We start from the raw sequence: 21220 nt of genomic DNA, 5'->3' as shown, positions 1-21220 counted from the left end.
CCCAACTCCCAAAAGATATATATTTTTGGAAGTTAAGATGGACTGTATATTTCCTAGAGGCTATGTTCTTATTTTATTTCATTTTATTTCTTTATTGCCATCAGGTTTATTGCAGGAGCTCGGTGCTGGCCCTACAAATTCACAGCTCCTGGGGGGTCTTTTCTTTCTTTTTCTTTTCCTTTCTTTCTTTCTTTGTTTCTGTGTTCTCTCTCTATTTTACTCGATAGGAGAGAGAAATTGAGAGGGGTGGTGAAGATAGAAAGGGAGAGAGAGAGAGACACTTGCCAGCCTGCTTCACTGCTTGTGAAGCTTCTCCCATGTAGATGGAGAATGATGGGCTTGAGACTGGGTCCTTGCACATGGTAACATGTGTGCTCAGCAGGGTGTGCTAACACCCAGCCCTCAGGAGGAGGCAGTGTTTTAATGACCCAAATCACTGCTCTCTAAAGCTGATACTTAGAGTGGAAAGATTTTTTTTCGGACAAATCTTGAATTGAATCCACGTATAAGAAATAGCTGGTGGGTGGGGTGGCACACCTGGTTAAACACATATGTTAAGATGCACAGGGAGCTGGGTACAAGCCCCTGGTCCCAACCTGCAGGGGGAAAGCTTCACGAGTGGCTAAGGAGCTCTGCAGGTGTCTATCTCTCTCCCTCTCTCTCTACCCCTTCCTCTACACTTCTGGCTATCTCTATGAAACAAATAAATAAAGATAATTTAAAAATAACACTTAAAGCATAAGCTGGACACCCAGATATGCATTCTCTGACAAATTGATTACAGTTTTGTACTTAGGATCATAATTAACCAAAAGAAAAGTTCCTTGCAATCCACCTTTTATCAATACAGTTTACTGTGTGCTTGTGTTTCCTGGTTAATTTAGTTCAGACAGATGGAAGTCACTACTGCCTCTATAATTTAGGTAAATTCTTCTTCTTTTTTTTCTTTTTTTATTTAAGAAAGGATTAATTAACAAAACCATAGGGTAGGAGGGGTACAACTCCACACAATTCCCACCACCCAATCTCCATATATCCCACCCACTCCCCTGATAGCTTTCCCATTCTCTAGCCCTCTGGGAGCATGGACCCAGGGTCATTGTGGGTTGCAGAAGGTAGAAGGTCTGGCTTCTGTAATTGCTTCCCCGCTGAACATGGGCGTTGACTGATCGGTCCATACTCCCAGTCTGCCTCTCTCTTTCCCTAGTAGGGTGGGTCTCTGGGGAAGCAGAGCTCCAGGACACATTGGTGGGGTTTTCAGTCCAGGGAAGCCTGGCCGGCATCCTGATGACATCTGGAACCTGGTGACTGAAAAGAGAGTTAACATACGAAGCCAAACAAATTGTTGAGTAATCATGGACCCAAAGCTTGGAATAGTGGAGAGTGGAATAGGGGGGTACTCACTGCAAACTCTAGTGTACTTCTGCATTCAGGTATATATTTTGCAGTAGTTTATGGATACGTGTGAACATATGCTCTCTCTCACAGAAACTGGTTTATATCTAGGTTTTGGGACTTTGTTAGAAAGTAAACCACCTGAGATGGAATTAGAGTATACTATGAAAGGAAAGCTCTCACCCGAGTAATGAAGCTGAAGGGTTGTCATTCCACACGTGAAGTCTCTGGACACAGTCTGAAGTGAAGCATGTTGAGGTGGCAATTGTTGCATTGGTTAGGTTGTGATCGGCAGATGCAATATTATTTGATATGGATTAGGAGAGGCATACGGGAAAGTGGGCCCTACCTAAGGGTTCCAGGACTGGGGGCAGTAGAGGCTCTATAGTGGAGATGTGAGGTTCCTGCTGTCTTAGGGTTCAAAAAGACAATGGATAGTTAATGTTATTATCACATTATTTGGTAATTGGGTTAACTTTGAAAAGTCCTTTTGTTAGGGTTTGCTGTACAGTACCCAGTATCTTGTATATAGCTGTGCTATTGGTTGCTTCTGATCTACTTGGTCTAGGCTTTTGAGAGAGTCTGCATATCAATTACACAGCCTATATATTAAAAAGATTCAGTTTGTGTTTTGAAAAACTTTGAGACATACAATTAATTTTCCTCCTCTCATATTAATTAACTAGTGATTTATATTACTACATTTTACCAGGAGTGTACATAAACACCATTCCCACCACCAAAAGACTGTAACCCATCTCTCCCACCCACTTCCACCCCCCACTGGCCCAGGAAGCTGAATGTCCACCCCTCACCACAGGGTTTTTACTTTGGTGCCCTACTTACAATTTGGTCAGGTCCTGCTTTTAGTTTCTCTTTCAGATCTTCTTACTCAACTTCTGTTGATGAGTGGGATCATCCCATACTCATCTTTATCTTTCTTACTTAGCTCATTTAACATAATTCCTTCTAGCTCTGTCCAAGATGGGTCAGCGGAGGTGGGTTCATTCTTCTTGATAGCTGCATAGTATTTCATTGTGTATATATACCACAGCTTTCTAAGCCACTCATCTGTTGTTGGGCACCTGGCTTGCTTCCAGGTTTTAGCTATTATGAATTGTGCTGCTATGAACATAGGAGTACACACATCTTTTTGGTTGGGTGTAATGGAGTCCTTGGGGTATAACCCCAGGAGAGGAATTACTGGGTCATATGGAAGGTCCATGTCTAGCCTTCTGAGAGTTTTCCAGACTGCTCTCCACAGAGGCTGGACCAATGTACATTCCCACCAGCAATGTAAAAGGGTTCCTCTGTCCCCACAACCTCTCCAGCATTTGCTGCTGCTGTCCTTTTTGATGTATGCCACTCTTACAGGATTGAGGTGGTATCTTAGTGTTGTCTTAATTTGCATTTCTCTGACAATCAGTGACCTAGAGAAGTTTTTCATATGTTTGTTAGCCTTTTGGATCTCCTCTGAGGTGAACGTTTTGTTCATATCCTCTACCCATTTTTGGATGGGGTCATTTGCTTTTTTGGTGCTAAGTTTGCTGAGCTCTTTATATATTTTGGTGATTAGTTTCTTGTCTGATGTATGGCATCTGAAGATCTTCTCCCATTCTGTGAGGGGTCTCTTTGTTTGTTTAAAAGTTTCTTTGGATGTGCAGAAGCTTTTCAATTTGATGTAGTCCCATTGGTTTGTTTCTGCTTTAGTCTTCCTTGCAACTGGGTTTGATTCATGAAAGATGTCCTTGAGGTGTAGGTGGGAAACTGTTTTACCAATGTTTTCCTCTAAGTATTTGATTGTTTCTGGTCTGACATCTAGGTCTTTGATCCATTTGGAGTTGATTTTTGTTTCTGGTGAGATAAAGTGGTTCAATTTCATTCTTCTGCATGTTACAACCCAGTTTTCCCAGCACCATTTATTGAAGAGAGCCTCCTTTTTCCATTTAATCCTTTGGGCCCCCTTATTAAATATTAGACGTCCATAGGTGTGTGGCTTTATTTCTGGGCTTTGAATTCTGTTCCACTGGTCTGTGTGCCTATTTTTGTTCCAGTACCATGCTGTTTTGATGATGATGGCTTTATAATATAGTTTAAGGTCTGGGAGTGTGATGCCTCCATTTCTGTTTCTTTTCCTCAAGATGGTTTTGGCAGTTCTAGGTGTTTTCAGGTTCCAGATAAATGATTGCAGTGTTTGTTCTATTTTCTTAAAGAAGCTTGGTGGAACTTTGATGGGTATTGCATTAAATTTGTATATGGTTCTGGGGAGAATATTCATTTTGATGATATTTATTCTTCCAATCTGTGAGCATGGGATATCTTTCCATTTCTTGGTATCAGTTTCTATTTCCTTGAGTAGCGACTCATAGTTTTCAGCACACAAGTCTTTCACTTCTTTGGTCAACTTTATTCTTAGGTATTTGATTGATTTTGCTGAAACAGTAAATGGGAGTGATTTCTGGATGTCTTCTTCTTCAGATTTAGTGTTTGCATAAAGAAATGCCACTGATTTTTGCACATTGATTTTGTAGCCTGATACCTTGCTATATTGCCCAGTAACTTACAGTAGTTTTCTGATGGATTATTTAGGTTTTCCAAGGTATACTATCATATCATCTGCATATAGTGAGAGCTTGACTTCTTCCCTTCCAATCTGTATTCCTTTGATTTCTTTCTCTTGCCTGATTGCTACTGCAAGAACTTCCAATACTATGTTGAAGAGTAACGGTGACAGTGGACAGCCCTGTCTAGTCCCCGATCTGAGGGGGAATGCTTTCAGCTTCTGTCCATTGAGTATGATGTTGGCTGTAGGTTTGCTATATATAGAATCCACTATCTTGAGGAATTTCCCGTCTATTCCCATTTTTTGTAGAGTTTTGAGCATGAATGGGTGTTGGATTTTGTCAAAGGCTTTCTCTGCATCTATTGAGATAATCATGTGGTTTTTGGCTTTGCTTTTATTGATGTGGTTAATGATATTGATTGACTTATGGATGTTGAACCAGCCTTGCATTCCTGGGATGAATCCCACTTGGTCGTGATGAACAATCTTTTTGATATGTTGCTGTATCCGGTTGGCCAAGATCTTGTTTAATATTTTCGCATCTATGTTCATCAGAGATATTGGTCTGTAGTTTTCCTTTTTTGTTCTGTCCCTATCAACTTTTGGTATCAGGGTGATGTTGGCTTCATAGAAGGTGGGAGTATTCCTGTTTCTTCAATCTTATGGAAAAGCTTAAGAAGTATGGGTACTAACTGTTTCCTGAAAGTTTTATAGAATTAGTTTTTGAAGCCATCTGGTCCAGGACTTTTGTTGTTGGGGAAGTTTAGGTAAATTCTGGGAGTCAGACTGTGTGGATTCAGATTTTGGTTGGTTCTGTCACTCATATGCATAATTGTGTGTAATCATTTAATTCTCTTTGTGCCTCAGTTTCTTTCTCTGGACAAGAGAATCACTATGCTGCTTACCACAGTGATATGCTATGGGAACTAAATATGTTAATTGATAACAACTCTGAATACTTCCTATTACCTTGAAGAGACAGGAGAATGTTGATTCTTTATTAATACAACAATAGCATACATCTTCATTTTTTAAAATAGCTGAACAGAATGGAGGGCTTGGAAGATAGGTCAGCACTAGAACATATGACTTACATAAACTGTGGGCCCAGGTTTGATCTCTGATGTTGCATGTGCCAGAGTTGAGTAGTACCCTGGCATCTCATTAAAACAAAAAGAAGGGAGTTACAAATATGTGTTATAAACATTACCATGTATGAGGACCCAGGTCCTGCTCCCATCTGCAAGGGGGAAGTTTCACAAGCAGTGAAGCAATGCTTCAGATATCTTTCTCTTTCCCTCTTGCTAGGACTTGGTGCACTATGAATACACTGTCCCTGTGGCCATTTTTTTTTTCAATATTTTGGCTAGGACAGAGAGAATTTGAGAGGGTAGAGAAAGATAAGGAGAAAGACAGACTCCTGCAGACCTGCTGCACTGCTTGTGAAACAACCCCTCCCTCTCTATCTCAGGCTCCCTTTTGAATTTCTGTCTGTCTTATTGAATAAACTAAAAATAAAAATAAAAAATGAAATATGGTTGACAGAAGCAGTGGGTTTGGCATACAGGCACCAATCCCCAGTGATAACTCTGATGGCAATAAAAAAAAATAGAACGCAGTCTATGAATATTCTCAAAGCTTGTTTTGAGAATACTCATTTATTCTTGTCACCTGTCCTGCAGAACCACTGATCTCTAGAACCCTAGGTGCAGAGATTTTGTCTGACTTATTCACCTGGGAAGCATGATGCCAAAACAGATCAAGAAGCCTAAAGCCTTAAAATACAATAGCCAAGAAGTCCTGTCCTTGTGCTCAACTTCTGTTGAAGCACATCTGTTGAATAAACCCTGAAGCTTTTGCGTCATGCATCTAACAGTTTGCTAGCAGAAAGCAAATGGGAAGAAGTATGTAGCCATCTTGACATTTGCCATCTTAAGACAAACAGTCCTAGCAACAGTGCCTGTCCAGATCACCGTGTTATTAGGAACTGTCCCTGGGGTGGGGGAGAAAAATACTCTTTAAATAGAGTACCCAGGAGTTCAGTGTTATTTCCCAGCAGTGGATGAAAAGATAGTCTTCCATACTCCAATGCTTACACCTTTCTTGTCCTCTCTGCCAGGAGTTTCATTAGGCTTTGTGCAAATAAGTACATGAATTAACTGACACTGCCCTGGCAGAGGTGTTGAGAACTTCTGTTCATTTGAAATATTTCCTCTATAGTTTGTATATATGTTGCATTTGAGTAACAGATTCTTCAGGTCATGGAATTCTCATTGCCTTGTGTTTTATGTATTCAGTGGAGACTTATATGATGATAGAAATCAGTATGTTTAGGGGGTTGGGTGGTCCTGCAGCAGGTTAAGCGCATATGGCACAAAGTGCAAGGACCAGTATAAGGATCCCAGTTTGAGAGCCCAGCTCCCCACCTGCAGGGGCTCGCTTCTCAAGTGGTGAAGCAGGTCTGCAAGTGACTTTTTCTCCTCCTCTCTGTCTTAATCTCCTCTCTCAATTTCTCTCTGTCCTATCCTACAACAACAACAGCTATGACAACAATAACAACTGCAATAAGTGCAACAAGGGGAAACAAAATGGGAAAAATGGCCTCCAGGAGCAGTGGATTCATAGTGCAGGCACCTAGCCCCAGCAATAACACTGTAGGCAAAAAAAAAAGAGGGGAGTCAAGATGTTTGCTACCTACCACATCTTCTGCAATGATTATTTACTGAGACTGACTAAGAAGTGACATGATACCTTATTTATGAGGAAGCAAAATACAAAACTTAAGATTTTCCTTTTCCTTTTTTCCTCTTCTGTTTATTTACTTCTGTTCTTCTTTTCTGATCTCCTTTATCTTTTTTCATTACCCCATGTAAAAAGCATGAGAAATGTAAAGCATTAAAATGATTGTGTGTGTGTGTGTGTGTGTGTGTGTGTGTGTATGTGTGTGTTTGTGCATGTATGAGAGAAGAGCATGCCTGAGCTGATAAGCAGAGAACAGAGGAACCCAGGAGTCATGTTAGTGTGTAGGCTGTTGTGAGTAGCTCCTATACAACTGGACTGCAGAAGATGCCGACAGACCAATTTAATGTTCTCAGCATCTAAGCAGACCAGAATCCAGGGAGCTGTCAGATTGAGTCTGTGCTGATCTGTGGAGACCAAATCTTTGTGAATTTGTCCACAGAGAAAGAGAGTGTCCTCATGAGCAGTTGAACAGACCAGATTTTCTTACATTTCTGCTGAAAATAATCAGCTACCTGTTCCTGCCACTTTATTACAGAAAAAAGGGATGGCAACTCATATGTGATGTATTGCACCAAACAAATTAAAAGACTCTGGGGTGCAGGTAGGGGGATTCATGTCCTGGAACATGATAGCAGAGGAGGCCCTAGTGGAGGTTGAATTATTATGTGGAAAACTGGGAAATGTACTCATGTACAAACTTGTATTTTACTGTCAACGGTAGGCCATTAATCCCCCAGTAAAGAAATTAAAAGGAAAGAAAGAAAACTCTCATATTGCCCTGCATTCCATTCTACCACTTTTTTTTTCCTTCTTCTTCCTAGGGTATCTTCCAGAACTTTCCATTCTTTTCATTATGCTTTTTTTTTTAATCCAAGTCAGTTTATTTTATCATTTTTATTTATTTGCTACTGGATAGAAACAGAGAGAAATTGAGAGGGAATGGGGAGATAGAGAGGGAGAGAGATGGAGAGACACCTGCAGATCTACTTCACCACTTATCAAGATTTCCCCCCTGCAGACAAGGACCAGAGGCTTGAACCTGGGTTCTCGTGCTGTAGTGTGTGTTCTTAATCAGATGGGCCATCACCTGCCCTCCCCCACCCCTTTATGCTTTTCTTGTGACCTGTAGTGACCTCAGTATGTTTCTCTCCACTACAATGTAGTTCTTTATACAACTACCCCTCCAAGGACTGTGAGGTCTTTGGGTCTAGTGACTATTGTATTCATCTTTCTATCTGGGTACATGTCAAGTGCTGTAGTTGTATGAGTGTATACATGGACTCTGAGCTCACACTTTTTGATCTCATGAGATGTTTGCTAATGTTGTGCCATCTGCCTTCTTAGTGGTAAGCCCAGGCCTTTTGCTTATTGCCTGCTGAGTTATTTGATTCTTATTTCTCCTAACACTACTTAGAAATTCCAGGAAGACTTGTCTTGTGCTGACATACTACATGTTGGTAAACAAGGAAGCATCTATACTCTCTAAAATGTTCACTGTTTTAATTGGACGTTTAAGTCACATCCCACTTTGTTCTCACATTTCAGAACTTTTTTTTTTCCAGTCTGTTCTCCAATTTTATGTTTCCACTATTATGTTCCTTGAATCATTTGGTTCTTATCTCATGAATTCTTTTTAAGCTTGCAGGATATGTGTCAGATAACTAATAGAAGGCATGCAAACTAGGTGAGGGCTGGATGGAATAATAAATCAGATGTATGCATATGACGTGTGTGAGGGAGGTGTATGTATGGGGTGCATTATGCAGTGATCTCACACAGGATAATGGGAAGCAACTATTGCATTTAGTAGCCAAGTTCAGTACGAAAAATGCGGGAGGTGGGCAGGCATTGGTTAAGCACTTACATTACAGTGTGCATGGACCTGGGTTCAAGCCCCTGGTCCTTACCTGTACAGTGGTAAAGCAGGGGTGCAGTTATTTCTCTGTCTCCCTCTCTATCTTCCCCTTCCCTCTCAATTTTTCTCCATCTATATCCAATTAAAAAAATATATACATATGAATATGTATATATTTAGAAAAGAAATGGGGCTGGGTGGTAGCGCAGCAGGTTAAGCTCACAAAGCGCAGGGACTGGCATGAGTCCCGGTTCGAGCCCCTGGTTCCCCACCTGCGGGGGGGGGGGTCTCTTCATAGGTGGTGAAGCAGGTCTGCAGGTATCTGTCTTTCTTCCCCTCCTCTGTCCATTTCTCTCTGTCCTATCCAATAATAGTAAACAACAAGGGCAACAAAAGGCGGAAAATAGCCTCCAGGAGCAGTGAATTGGTAGTGCAGGCACCGAGCCCCAGCAATAACCCTGGAGGCCAAAAAAAAAAAAAAAAAAATCAAAGAAAAATGCAAGAATGATTGGGAGGGAGTGTACCTGGTAGAGTGCACATGTTAGTTACAATGTGAAACAACCAGGGTTTAACCCCCCAATCCCCACCTGAAGGGAGGAAGCTTCCTGAGAGGTGAAGCAGTGGTACACTGTCTCTCTTTTTCTCTCCCTACATTTCCCTTCCCATTTCAATTTCTCTGTCTCTATTCAATAGATAGATAGATAGATAGATAGATAGATAGATAGATAAAATATTTAAAAAGAAAATCACACACCCACAAAAGGGGCTTAATAGGGAGACACCAAGGTATCCTACCTATGACCTTAATTATTCTTTCACTCAAGAGGATGGTGATTCTGTTTCTTTACCCTTCACTACCTTGGGACAGACACCAGCACCCAGAAAATAATAATAATAATAAAAAAGAAATAATTCAGCATGTTTCCTTTTCAGTGCCTACACCTCCTCTTTGGAGTTACAAGAGGCACTGAGCATCTTTTCAAATGATAACACAAACCAAGAATATTACTTCATCATTTTGACTTTGCTCTATGTTTTTTGAGATGGGAAATGTTTGTGGTTTGCTACATTACTCTTACTTTATCACCGTTTAGCTCTCTCCTTGTTCTGGACCCTGCCTGAGCCACTTCTATGTCTCTTTTTCAGTTAATAGAAAGCTATAAAAATGGAGGCAGTCTGCTAATTCGGGGACCAGACCACTGTTCACTTCTTCACTATGCAGCTAAAACCGGCAACGGAGAGATTGTGAAATACATTCTTGACCACGGTGAGTAGGCATGTTCAATAGAGGCTCACTTACTCATGAAATTGATTGGCTTTTCTAGGCTGCTCCCATCCAGGCTGTCTTCAGGATGATGGTGGAAATGCTCTTCAACTCTCTGCTTTCTTTTTTATTTTTTTTCAGCAACCAGGTTTGTAAACCAATGACACATATGGATTACCTACTAGATCATGAGTAATGATGAAGTAGTGTTGCAGGTGTATCTCTATCTCCCCTATATCTCTGGATTTCTCTTTGTCTTTATCCAGTAAAATAAAAATAAATATTTTTAAGTAAGTAAAAATTTAGGATGAAAAGAAGTACTATGGGATGTAATTTTTTTTGATGCAGGAAGTGATATTATCTTTTGGGATGCTAACTGAATGGGACCAGGTTCCTGATCCATGTTAATTCTGATGATGAATGATCATATTTTCAAATCTTCCTAGATTCTCATTTATTTACTTGTTTGCTGTTTTAATTTCATTTGTTCTTTATTTCATTTCTTTTTTTATTTAATACCCTGTCACACTTTACTCTAAGTTGAAAATGTCTCATACCCCTTTGTTTTCTGGGGAGGGTATGCATATTTCCTAAGTGGATTTTCTAACTTGGCATTAGATTATTTCTGGAAGTAGCTTATACTGTAGTATCTCCTCTTAAAAATATATTTATTTATTTCCTTTTGTTGCCCTTGTTTTGTTGTTGTAGTTATTATTATTGTTGTTGATGTCATTGTTGGATAGGACAGAGCGAAATGGAGAGAGGAGGGGAAGACAGAGAGGTAGAGAGAAAGAGAGACACCTGTAAACCTGCTTCACCACTTGTGAAGCAACTGCCCTGCAGGTGGGGAGCCAGGAGCTCGAACTGGGATCCTTCCACCAGTCCTTGTGCTTTGTGCCATGTGCGCTTAACCTGCTGCACTACCACCCAACTCTTTGTAGTATCTCCTTCTAAGAGTACTTTAGCACCATGTGATGAATGCCAGATTATGTCTATTCTTTTCAGCTTCCCATGTTTAAAGATTTTCTAAGAATAACAGGGAAAAATCTATTGAAACTAATTTTATTTATCTGTGTATCTATCACTTGCTATTTTTTAATATCATATGAAGGGGTGAATAACAGAACTTCATATATGTACAATACCACTGAATCATCCCCCCGTGCAATATTTATTTTATATATTTTTCATGTTTTTTCTTTATTAATGAATTGACACTTATATTAATAATCACCCTAAATACCAATCGCCTACATGCATCAATCAAAAGACACAGAGTGATTGAATGAATAAAGAAATGAGATCCATCAATTCTTTGTCTACAAAGAACTCACATGCCAAACAAGGATAAACATAAATTTAGAGTGAAAGACTGGAGCCAAGTGTTGCAAGTCAGTAATTCAGAGAGAAAAGGATATTAACTGTTATTCTTAACTATTGAGAGCAAGGGGAAAAAAAGATGGAGAAACACTGAAAGTTCCCTTGGCGCTGTCCATGGTGCTCGTAATTGACCCTGGGACTCACACATGGTAAAGCGTGTAGATTAGTGTTGGTGTTTGTTTTTTCTTTCTTTCTTTCTTTTCTTTTCTTTTTTTTTTTTTTTGGTGCATGTGTGTGTGTGCCGCGCGTGCACACACGCACACACATTTTCTTTGAATAGACACCTAATATAGGAACTATTGGACTCTATGGCAAATCTATACTGTTTTCCATAGATGCTGGATGAGTTTATATTCCCATCAGCAGTGTGTAGAGGTGGCTTTTCTCTGTATCCTCTCAAGTGTCTGTTGTTTCTGGTCTCCCATTTAATGTAGACCATTATCAAAGTTGTGACATTGTATCTCAGTCTTGTCTTGATTTGTGTTTCCCTGACAATAAGTGATGAACGTGTCCCTTGTAGCCATCTCTTTGTCTTCTTAGGTGAGTTTTCTGTCCTGCTCCTTTCTTTTTTTTCCTATGGGGTTATTTATTTCTTTGTTGAATTCTGTGAATTCTCTGTATATTTTGGACATTAGTATGCATGTTGTGTGAATATTTCTCCCTATTCTGTAGAATGCCTTTTTTTGTTTTGATGACATAAATTCCCTTTGCTGTAGAGCTTTTCAGTATGATATCATCTCATGGGCTCATCTATGCATTCACATCTTTACTGCTGAGTCTCCAAATACATCTCTGAAGCCAATATCATGCAATGGCTTGCCTGTTTTTTGTCTTCCATGTATTTTATATTTTCTTTTTTTTTTTCTTTTTTTTTTCTTTTTATTTAAGAAAGGATTAATTAACAAAACCATAGGGTAGGAGGGGTATTGTATTTTATATTTTCATGTTTTCTGTTCATTTTGAGTTAACTTTGGGGCATGATGTGAGATAGTGATCCAGTTTTATTCTTTTTTCCTATCTATTTTTTTTTTTGAGGCTTTTTAAAACATTTGTCTTTGTTTTTTTCTTTTTTATTTATATTTGGAAATTAATGGTTTGCAGTACAATTGTTGCCACGTTGGTACATACAAGTTCCCTTCTCAACATGATTGGTGTCTGAAAAACACTCTCACCCTCAACTTAGGTCTTACTCTTTATTTATTTATTTTTTTTATCATCATGTACCAAGACTTGAAAGTTTGCTCCTCTTACCCCAGAGTCCTTTGCTTTGGTGCAAGACACCTAACCAACGCAAGCTTTACTTTGTGTTTCTCCTTTTTGTTCTGCCCGTGAGTGAGATCCTCCCATATTCATCTTTCCCTTTCTGGGTCTTATCTCACTTAACATGATTCCTTCAAGTTCCATCCAAGATGAGGTGAAGAAAATGGCTTAATCATTTTAATAGTTGAGTAGTATTCTGTTGTGTATATATGCCCCAATTTTATTTTTATTTATTATTTTTTATTACTGAATAAAGACAGAGAAATCAAGAAGGAAGAAGGAAATAGAGAGGGAGAGAGAGAAAGAATGACACCTGAAACACAGCACCATTGTTTGTGAAGCTTTCTTGCTGCAGGTGGGAACCAGAGGCATGAACCCAGGTCCTTGCATGCTGTAACATGTGAGCTCACCCAGGTGAGCCACACCCATCTCCATCACAACATTCTTTTTTATGTATTATTATTGGGGGGATTAATGGTTTGCAGTAAATACAGTTGTTGGTACACGTATAAAATTTATCAACAAAACACTGTCACTCCCATCCTATGTCCTCCACCAATAACATACACCAGTCCCTAAAAGCCGTCTACCTTTCCCTCCACCCACTCACCCACCCACTCCCTGGCTCCTTTACTTTGATGCAATACACCAAACCCAGTCCAAGTTCTATTATGTGTATACACTTTCTGTTTTTCATTTCTCAACTTCTGTCCATGAGTGAGATCATCCCAAATTCACCCTTCTCTTTCTGGTTTATGGTATGTAAAGATCTTCCTTCTCCTGTTCTGTAAGGAGTCTCTTTGTTTGGGTGGTAATTTCTTTTGTTGTGTAGAAACCATTCGATTTGTTGTCATCCCATTGGTTTACTTTTCTTATTTATTTATTTATTTATTTATTTATTTATTTATTTATTTTAGTTATCACTATTTATTTATTGGGTAGACAGCCAGAAATGGAGAGGGAAATGGATGATAGAGAGGGAGACAGAAACACCTGCAATACTGCCTCACCACTTGTAAAAACTTAACCCTGCAGGTGGGTATTACAGGCTTGAAGCTGGGGCCTTGAGCATTGTAGAATGTGTGCTCAGCCAGATGTGCCACCATCCAACACCCCACTGATTTATTTTTGTTTTTTATCTTCCTTGCAATTGGACTTACATCATTGAAAATGCTATAAAACCAAGTTGAGAAATATTTTTCTTTAAATATTTGATAGTTTCTGGTCTAACATCCAAGCCCTTGATCCATTTGGAGTTTACTTTTTGTGTGTGGTGAGATAAAGTGGTTCAGTTTCATTATTCTGTGTTTCTCAACCCGGTTTTTCCAACATTATTTGTTGAAGAGACTCTCATTCTTTTGCATCTAACTATTCAGTTCTTTTCAGAATAGGCTGCTGGTTCTCTAGTCATAGATTAAAAGTCTGTATACATACAATTTTATATATACAAAGTATAATTTGACTGAGTTTAGAATATTGCTCTAAAGCGAAAAAAGAAAAGAAAAACTATGGTTGGAGAATGAAGATAGATTTCCAGCTTCACTATAAGGGGGTCAGTGGTGGTAGGGCCACAGAACTTTGGTGGTGGGAATGGTGCTAATATACACTCTTTTTTTTTAACCAGAGCACTGTTCAGCTCCAGCTTATGGTGGTGTGGGGGGTTGAACCTGGAACTTTGGAGCCTCAGGCATGAGAGTCTGTTTGTATAACCATTATGCTATCTACCTTCTACCTTAATATACACTCTTACTAACTTATATTCTTATAAATCACTACTTAATCAATATGAAAGGGGAAAAAATAGATTGAATGTCTCAAACTTTTTGATGCATATACCCTAGTTCTGAATATATTTTTAAAAATTAAAAAATTCTGAGATCATAATATCCTTTCACTTATTTGTTTGTCTACATTTGTTTCAATAACACACTGCTTTAATGTAATCATCTTTTTACATTTTTATTGGGGGATTAATGGTTTACAGTCAACAGTAAAATGCAGTGGTTTGTACATGTGTAACACTTCTCAGTTTTCCAAATAACAATTTAACCCCCACTAGGTCCTCTGCCATCATGTTCCAGGATCTGAACCCTCCCCCGCACCACCCCAGAGTCTTTTACATTGGTGCAACACACCAACTCCAGTTCAAGTTCTGCTTTGTGTTTTCCCTTTTGTTCTTATTTTTCAACTTCTATGAGTGAGATCATCCCATATTCTTCCAATAATCATCTTAATATAATCTCCTTTGAAGAGAATAGTCTCTCCCAACTTAATTGTGAAGATGATCCAAAAAAAATTGCCTGGTCTGACAGAAAGGTCTCAGTAAGCCTGAGATATGGTGGATGTAGTATGTAGTTCTGACATTTCTAATTCATATAAATGGAAAGTAAATGAATGGGTAAATTGAGACAAAAGCAACACATGTCTGTTGAAGCATAGAACTGGACTTTCAGTGGTGAAGTGACTGTAGTATGTTGATTCTTAGTGATGTTGGACTGTGTTTCTTAATAAAAATAAAGGAGAATAATACAATACACAAGTCAGCAAAACAGCCTAAATAAATTAATGCATTTATGAATGACAGTGTTCCAGTGTCTCAAAGATTGATACTTTCCCAGTTTCGAGTACTGCAAACGTCTTGAACTGTTTTGTTTTTATTTATTTACCTTTAAAATTTAGTTCAAGTCTTTTTATGCCATGAGCCCTAAAAGATTTTCAAAGACCTGACCAACTTGACTATAGAGATGCCTGTAACTACAAAGCTTCTGAAAAATCTAGGTGCCTGGCTGATTTTGCTGGTGGTTTCTTATATATCCTTATAAATCTGAACCCCTATTCCCTCTACTTCACCCTTTTCTCATTCAAAAGGACACCCTGGCACAGAAATCATGAGAGATTATTCTTCCAAACATAAAGATGATCAGCAATGTATTTCACTCCTAAAGGGATCTCTAAGAAAACAGGCTAGCCAGGCTATCTGGGGGCCCTGATTTGTGTGAGATGTCCTGAGATTGTGTTTGAGATTGTTTTCATCCTGTGTCTTCTTTTGGGCTTCTCTCAAAAGTACGACATGCTGCTTTTCTTTATGAGCAACTGGGGTTTGAGCATTTGGAGGGTTGAAAAGAAAGAGGAGAGGAAGGAGGCAACAATTCTTTTGGAACAGGGTGGAGCCTGGTGGATACCCAGGGGTCCCAGCTGAGCTCCCCCAGGGGTTCTGCTTTTCAACTCCTTTCAACTATATTTTCAACTCTCTCCCTCCTCCCTCTTTCCCCCTTCCAAGACACTTTTGTGTTGTTTCAGTCTTACCACCCTGCACACATTTCCCTCTTTTGTTTTTATCCACCCAGCTCTCACCCCTCACTCCCTGCAGCGTTTCCTGATAGAAATCTCACTCTCTTGCATTTCATTTTTGATTTCAATGGCTTATTTTGTCCCCCCCCCCTTTTTTTCTGTCTTCATACTTTTTTTTTTTATCACCTCGTTCCTCCCCTTCTCCTCAGATCCCAGGAGATAAATGACCACCATCCCGCTGGGACAGGATGATGGTGCCCAGAGCATTCCCAGTGCCGGCTCTCCCCACATCTGTGTGGCTTTTGTCTTGGGGCATGGGGTGGGATTTGGAATGGTCTGCTGGTAGTGTCAGGGAGACCAATGGGAAATGAGGTCTGGGGGAGAGAAAGGCCATGGGAGGTGGGAGGGCTCTCAAAGGGGATTTGGATGCCTCAGTGTGTGGGAAACTAATTAAAGGAAGTGTGACCCCTACTAAAAGCACATCCTTCACGATAGAAGTACAATCTTTTTATTATTATCAGTGGTAGCCATTTAGCATTTATAAAACCTTAAGATTTCAGGGGTATGATTTTACACTTCTAGTGTGTGTAAGTCACAGAACCTCCCCACAATGCCCTGTCCTGTACCCTCACCCCTTGATAACCATAGGGTCTGAGATACTTTGGTTACTTTTTTTAACTTTTATTATTACTATTATTATTATTTTATTTATTTATTCCCTTTCGTTGCCCTTGTTGTTTTATTGTTGTTGTTACTGATATCATTGTTGGGTAGGACAGAGAGAAATGGAGAGAGGAGGGGAAGACAGAGAGGGGGAGAGAAAGATAGACACCTACAGACCTGCTTCGACACCTGTGAAGCAAGCGACTCCCCTGCAGGTGGGGAGCCAGGGGCTTGAACTGGGATCCTTATTCTGGTCCTTGCACTTTGTACCACGTGCACTTAACTTAACTTTTATTTTTTAATTATCAATATTTATTTACTTATTTATTGAATAGAGACAGTCAGAAATCAAGAGGGAAAGAGGAGTTAGAGAGAAAGAGAGACACACCTGCAGCACTACTTCACCACTCATGAAGCTTTCTCCTTGCAGGTGGGGGCAGGTGGGGACCAGGGAATCAAACCAAGGTCCTTCACCCCTTTACTTTTTCCCCTAAGCATAACCACCTTCACTTCCATTTTGTCCCAAATGATATAATCTAGTCTTTTGTTTCTCTGATTTCAGGGTAGAACCGCACTGAATATATAGCTTTTATTCAGTCAACAACTCCCAATCTTGTTGCTGAAGTTGCTTCAGTAAGAACTGTAGAATGAGCTCTGGACAGTATACATGCTTTTTGGAAAACTGACCCCTTACCACCCTGTTCACTTTCTCATCTCAGACAACATGGCATGTTTTGCTGCCTCCTCTACCCCCACCTGACTCCATCCAAGTTGGGCTGAAAACGATAAAGTCACCATTTTTAATATGAGTAGTATTCCATTGTGTGTATAGACCACAACTTGCTCAACCACTCATCTGTTGTTGAACACCTGGGTTGCTTCCAGGTTTTGGCTATTACAAATTGTGCTGCTATGGATATAGCAAATCTTTTTGGGTGGGTGTGTTGGGTTTGTTAGGATATATCCCCAGGAGAGGAATTGCAGGGTAATTGGGTAGATGTATTTCTAGCCTTCTGAGAGTTCTCCAGACTGCTCTCCACAGATATTGGACCAATTTTCCTTCCCACCAGCAGTATAGGAGAGTTCCTTTGTCCCCACAACCTCTCTAGCATTTGTTGCTACTTTTTCTTATATATGACATTCTCACAGGAGTGAGGTGGTACCTCATTGTTGTCTTTATTTGAGAGTCCAAAGTTTTATCACTGTGCCACCTCCCAGTCCAGGCTTTTATTTTAATTTAATTTTATTTTTTTATTTTACCAGAGCACTGCTCAGGTCAAGCTAATAGTGGTATTGGGGACTGAACCTGTGACATCAGAGTCTTAGGTACTAAAGTCATTTTGCATAACCATTATATTATCTCCCCAGCCATATAAATAATTTATATAAAAGCATGGTCTATATTAATTTATCTAAAAAACCCTTTTAAAAACTGTTTGTCCTACCATTCTTTGATTGAACATCCTCTGTCCATTTCTTCCTTCCCTTTCATGGTTTAAAGTTGTCACATTTTTCTCTGGCTTGTGTCTGAGTATGTTGTACTTTGTGTCATCTAGTGAAATGAAGTGGTCCTTGTTTCTCACTTTGTTGAGTTCAATGGTCCTTGTTTCTGTCTCTGTGGCATTTTTCAGTAACTCTTGCAAGGCAGGTCTCGTAATGGCACAGTGCTTTAGTTTTTGCATGTCTGGTATACTATTTAATAGTAGTTTACAAGACTGAAATATAACTGGGGTAAGGGGTGGTGGGGAGATAGTATAATGCTTAAGGAAAAAGACTTTCATACCTGAGGCTCCAAAATCCCAGGTTCAACACACCACCATAAACAGAGCTGAGCAGTGCTCTGGGCCCCCCCCCCCTCTCTCTCTATCCATTTATCTATCTATCTTTCTCATTAAAATAAAACACACACACACACACACACACACACACACATATATTTCCTCCAAGGTTATTGATGGGGCTTGGTGCCTGCACTACAAATCCACTGCTCCTGGAGGCTATATTTTCCCTTTTTGTTGCCCTTGTTGTTTATTGTTATCATTTTTGTTATTATTTTGTTATTGCTATTGTTGTTGTTGGACATGACAGAAAGAAACTGAGAGAGGAGGGGAAGACACAGAGGGGGAGAAAAAGATAGACACCTGCAGCCCAGCTTCACCACCAGTGAAGCTATCCCCCTGCAGGTGGGGAGCAGGGGGCTTCAATTGGTATCCTTGTGCTGGTCGGTCCTTGTACTTTGCACCACATGTGCTTAACCCACTGCGCTACCACCCTGCATATATATAGAAATAGAAATAGAAGTAGAAGTAGAAGTAGAAGTAGAAGTAGAAGTAGAAGTAGAAGTAGAAGTAGAAGTAGAAGTAGAAGTAGAAGTAGAAGCAGAAGTAGAAATAGATATATAGATCTTAAACTACTGGGGGGTAGTCCCTCACCACACCCACCATCAAAGTTCTGTATTTCCCTCTCCCCAGTGACCACTGTAGTTCTCACAAAGTCACCGATAATTTGCAGTTTGACCATGTTTAGTCTAAGTGAAAGTTTCAATAGTCTATATTTGTATTTGTGGTTAATTCTCTACATTCTAAATACGAGTGAGACCATGTACAGTTGTCATTTACCTCCTTACTTCACTAAGCACAATCATATCCAGTTTCATCTGTTTTGTACCAAATATACTCTTTATAAATGGCAGAGTAGTAGTCCATTGAAAATATATCCCATTGCTTCTTTAGCCAGTCATCTGTGGGTGCACATTTAGGCTACTTCTACTCTTTGGCTATTGTGAATAAGCAGCTGTGAACACAGGAGTGCACATGATCTTTCAAGCTGGTGATTTCATGCCCTTTTGAATATATATCTAGGAGTGGTATTACCAGATCATAACATATTTCCTCTTTTATTTGTTTTAGGATTCTCCATACAGTTGGGCTGCACCAGTTTGCATTCCCACCAGTAGTGTAACAGGGCATTTCTTTTTCTTTCTTTCTTTCTTCCCTTCTTTTTTTACTTTTACTTTTTTTTTTTTGCCTCCAAGGTTATCCCTGCGTCTCATTGCCTGCACTATGAATCCACTGCTCCTGGTGGACATCTTTCTTTTATGTTGTTGCTGCTGCAGTTGTTGTTGGATAGGACAGAGAGAAATCAAGAGAGAAAGGGAAGACAGAGAGGGAAAAGGAAAGACAGACAATGCAGACTTGCTTCACCGCTTGTGAAGCGACCCCCCTGCAGGTCTGGAACTGGGATCCTTGTGTGAGTCCATGCACTTTGTACCATGTGCGATCAATCCAGTGCACTGCTTCCCAACCCTGCCCCCCAGCAGAGCTCCTTTTAAGGAGTGTGGACTCTTTACAAAACCTTGGGAGAGACAGTTAGTCAAGACTTCTTTTTTAATTTGAGGATAAATCACAAGTTCAATGCTGACAATGTGGTGGTTTTCCTTTAGAGAGACTATGGCATAGTGGCAATTATAACATATATATATATATATTTATATATATATATATATGATATTACATGTATTCATTTTACATTTTCTGTCTTTATCCATATTATTGAGACTAAAATTAGTGTTCCAAGCTTGCTGTATTTAAGATACATATTTAAAATTTTAATTTATTTTTTAATAGGACAGAGAAAAATTGAAAGAGATGATATACAAAGGGAGTGAGAAAGAGAGGCCTCAGGGGACCAGGCGGCAGTGCACTTGATTAAGTGCACATAGTAGGAATTGCAAAGATCCTACCCCTGCTCCTCACCTGTAGGTCTGTAGGTGTCTATCTTTCTCTCTTCCTATCTTCCCCTCCCCTCTGATTTCTCTCTGCCCTACCCATTGAATGGGAAAAGTAGCCACCAAGAGCACTGGATTCATAGTGCTGGCATGGAGCCCCAGCAATAACCTCGGAGGCAAGGGGTAGGGGGACGGGCAGACAGAAAGAGAGATTGTTTCACCACTTGTGAAGCTTCCTTCTGTAAGTGGGGGCTTGAACCTGGGTCCTCTCACTCTGTAATAAGTACTGTCAACCAGGTACCCCACTGTCAGGACCCGCTGCTGTTGCATCTCAATCATCTTGCCACTGATTTCTATGATTATTAAGTCTAATGATTTCTGATTACAATAAGGAATTGCATAAATGTATGTTCAACAAACAATACTATCCACCAATATAGAGAGCAAATAATTCATGCATTCTGTGAAGTCTAAGCACATAAACTTCATTAATCCTACCAAACAATTAAGCATCTGTTTGGCACCAAGTTACTACCACAGACATCACAGAAGAATGTTGGGCCTTAAAGCCAGCCCCTCTGCTCTGCTTATATAATAATTGTTTTGCCTGAAAGATCCCCACCACCACGTTATCCCCTCAGGGTATTGCTAATTCAGTTAAAACCATTGCAACAGTTGCTAAGGACACTTCCACCTTCCCAGCATACCTTTTGCCTCTAACCACCCCCTTTCCTAGCCAATCCTGTCACAATTTGCCACTTATGGAATTCTCCCATAAAAGCCTCTCCTGTTCAAGCTTTCATTCTCTTTGCTCTTTTTCACTTCCGACACCTGACCTGGAGAAGGGCTGGTGAGCATAGTGGGAGGCAGCCATTTTGCTAGCTCCACATGGCCTAAACTGCTGTTCTCACACCCAATTCTGGGGCTTCTGAGTGAATAAAGATTTGCGTTCCCACTCTGCCACAAGTTCCTGGTCTCTTCTCTCTCCCCTGTGATGCAACCAGACAGAAGAACACAGTGGACAAGGCTTAAGCCACAACTTCTTGTTGAGCAGAATCTAGTCTGTAGAGCAATAAAGCA

At 39.9% G+C, this 21220-nt stretch overlaps 1 protein-coding gene across 2 annotated transcripts in view; it reads left to right on the top strand.

Moving 5' to 3' along the window:
• Positions 1-21220, top strand: part of DGKI (diacylglycerol kinase iota) — a 593672-nt gene that overhangs the window by 563257 nt on the left and 9195 nt on the right. For both annotated transcript variants that reach the window (XM_060196647.1, XM_060196646.1), the window contains exon 30: positions 9702-9822. In XM_060196647.1, the coding sequence (XP_060052630.1) occupies positions 9702-9822 (121 nt within the window). The remainder of the gene's footprint in view (positions 1-9701; positions 9823-21220) is intronic.

The sequence above is a fragment of the Erinaceus europaeus genome, chromosome 8 (assembly GCF_950295315.1).
Source record: "Erinaceus europaeus chromosome 8, mEriEur2.1, whole genome shotgun sequence".
Lineage (NCBI taxonomy): Eukaryota > Metazoa > Chordata > Mammalia > Eulipotyphla > Erinaceidae > Erinaceus > Erinaceus europaeus.
The sequence above is the reverse complement of the archived record's forward strand: the minus strand, read 5'-3'. Positions and strand labels throughout refer to the sequence as shown.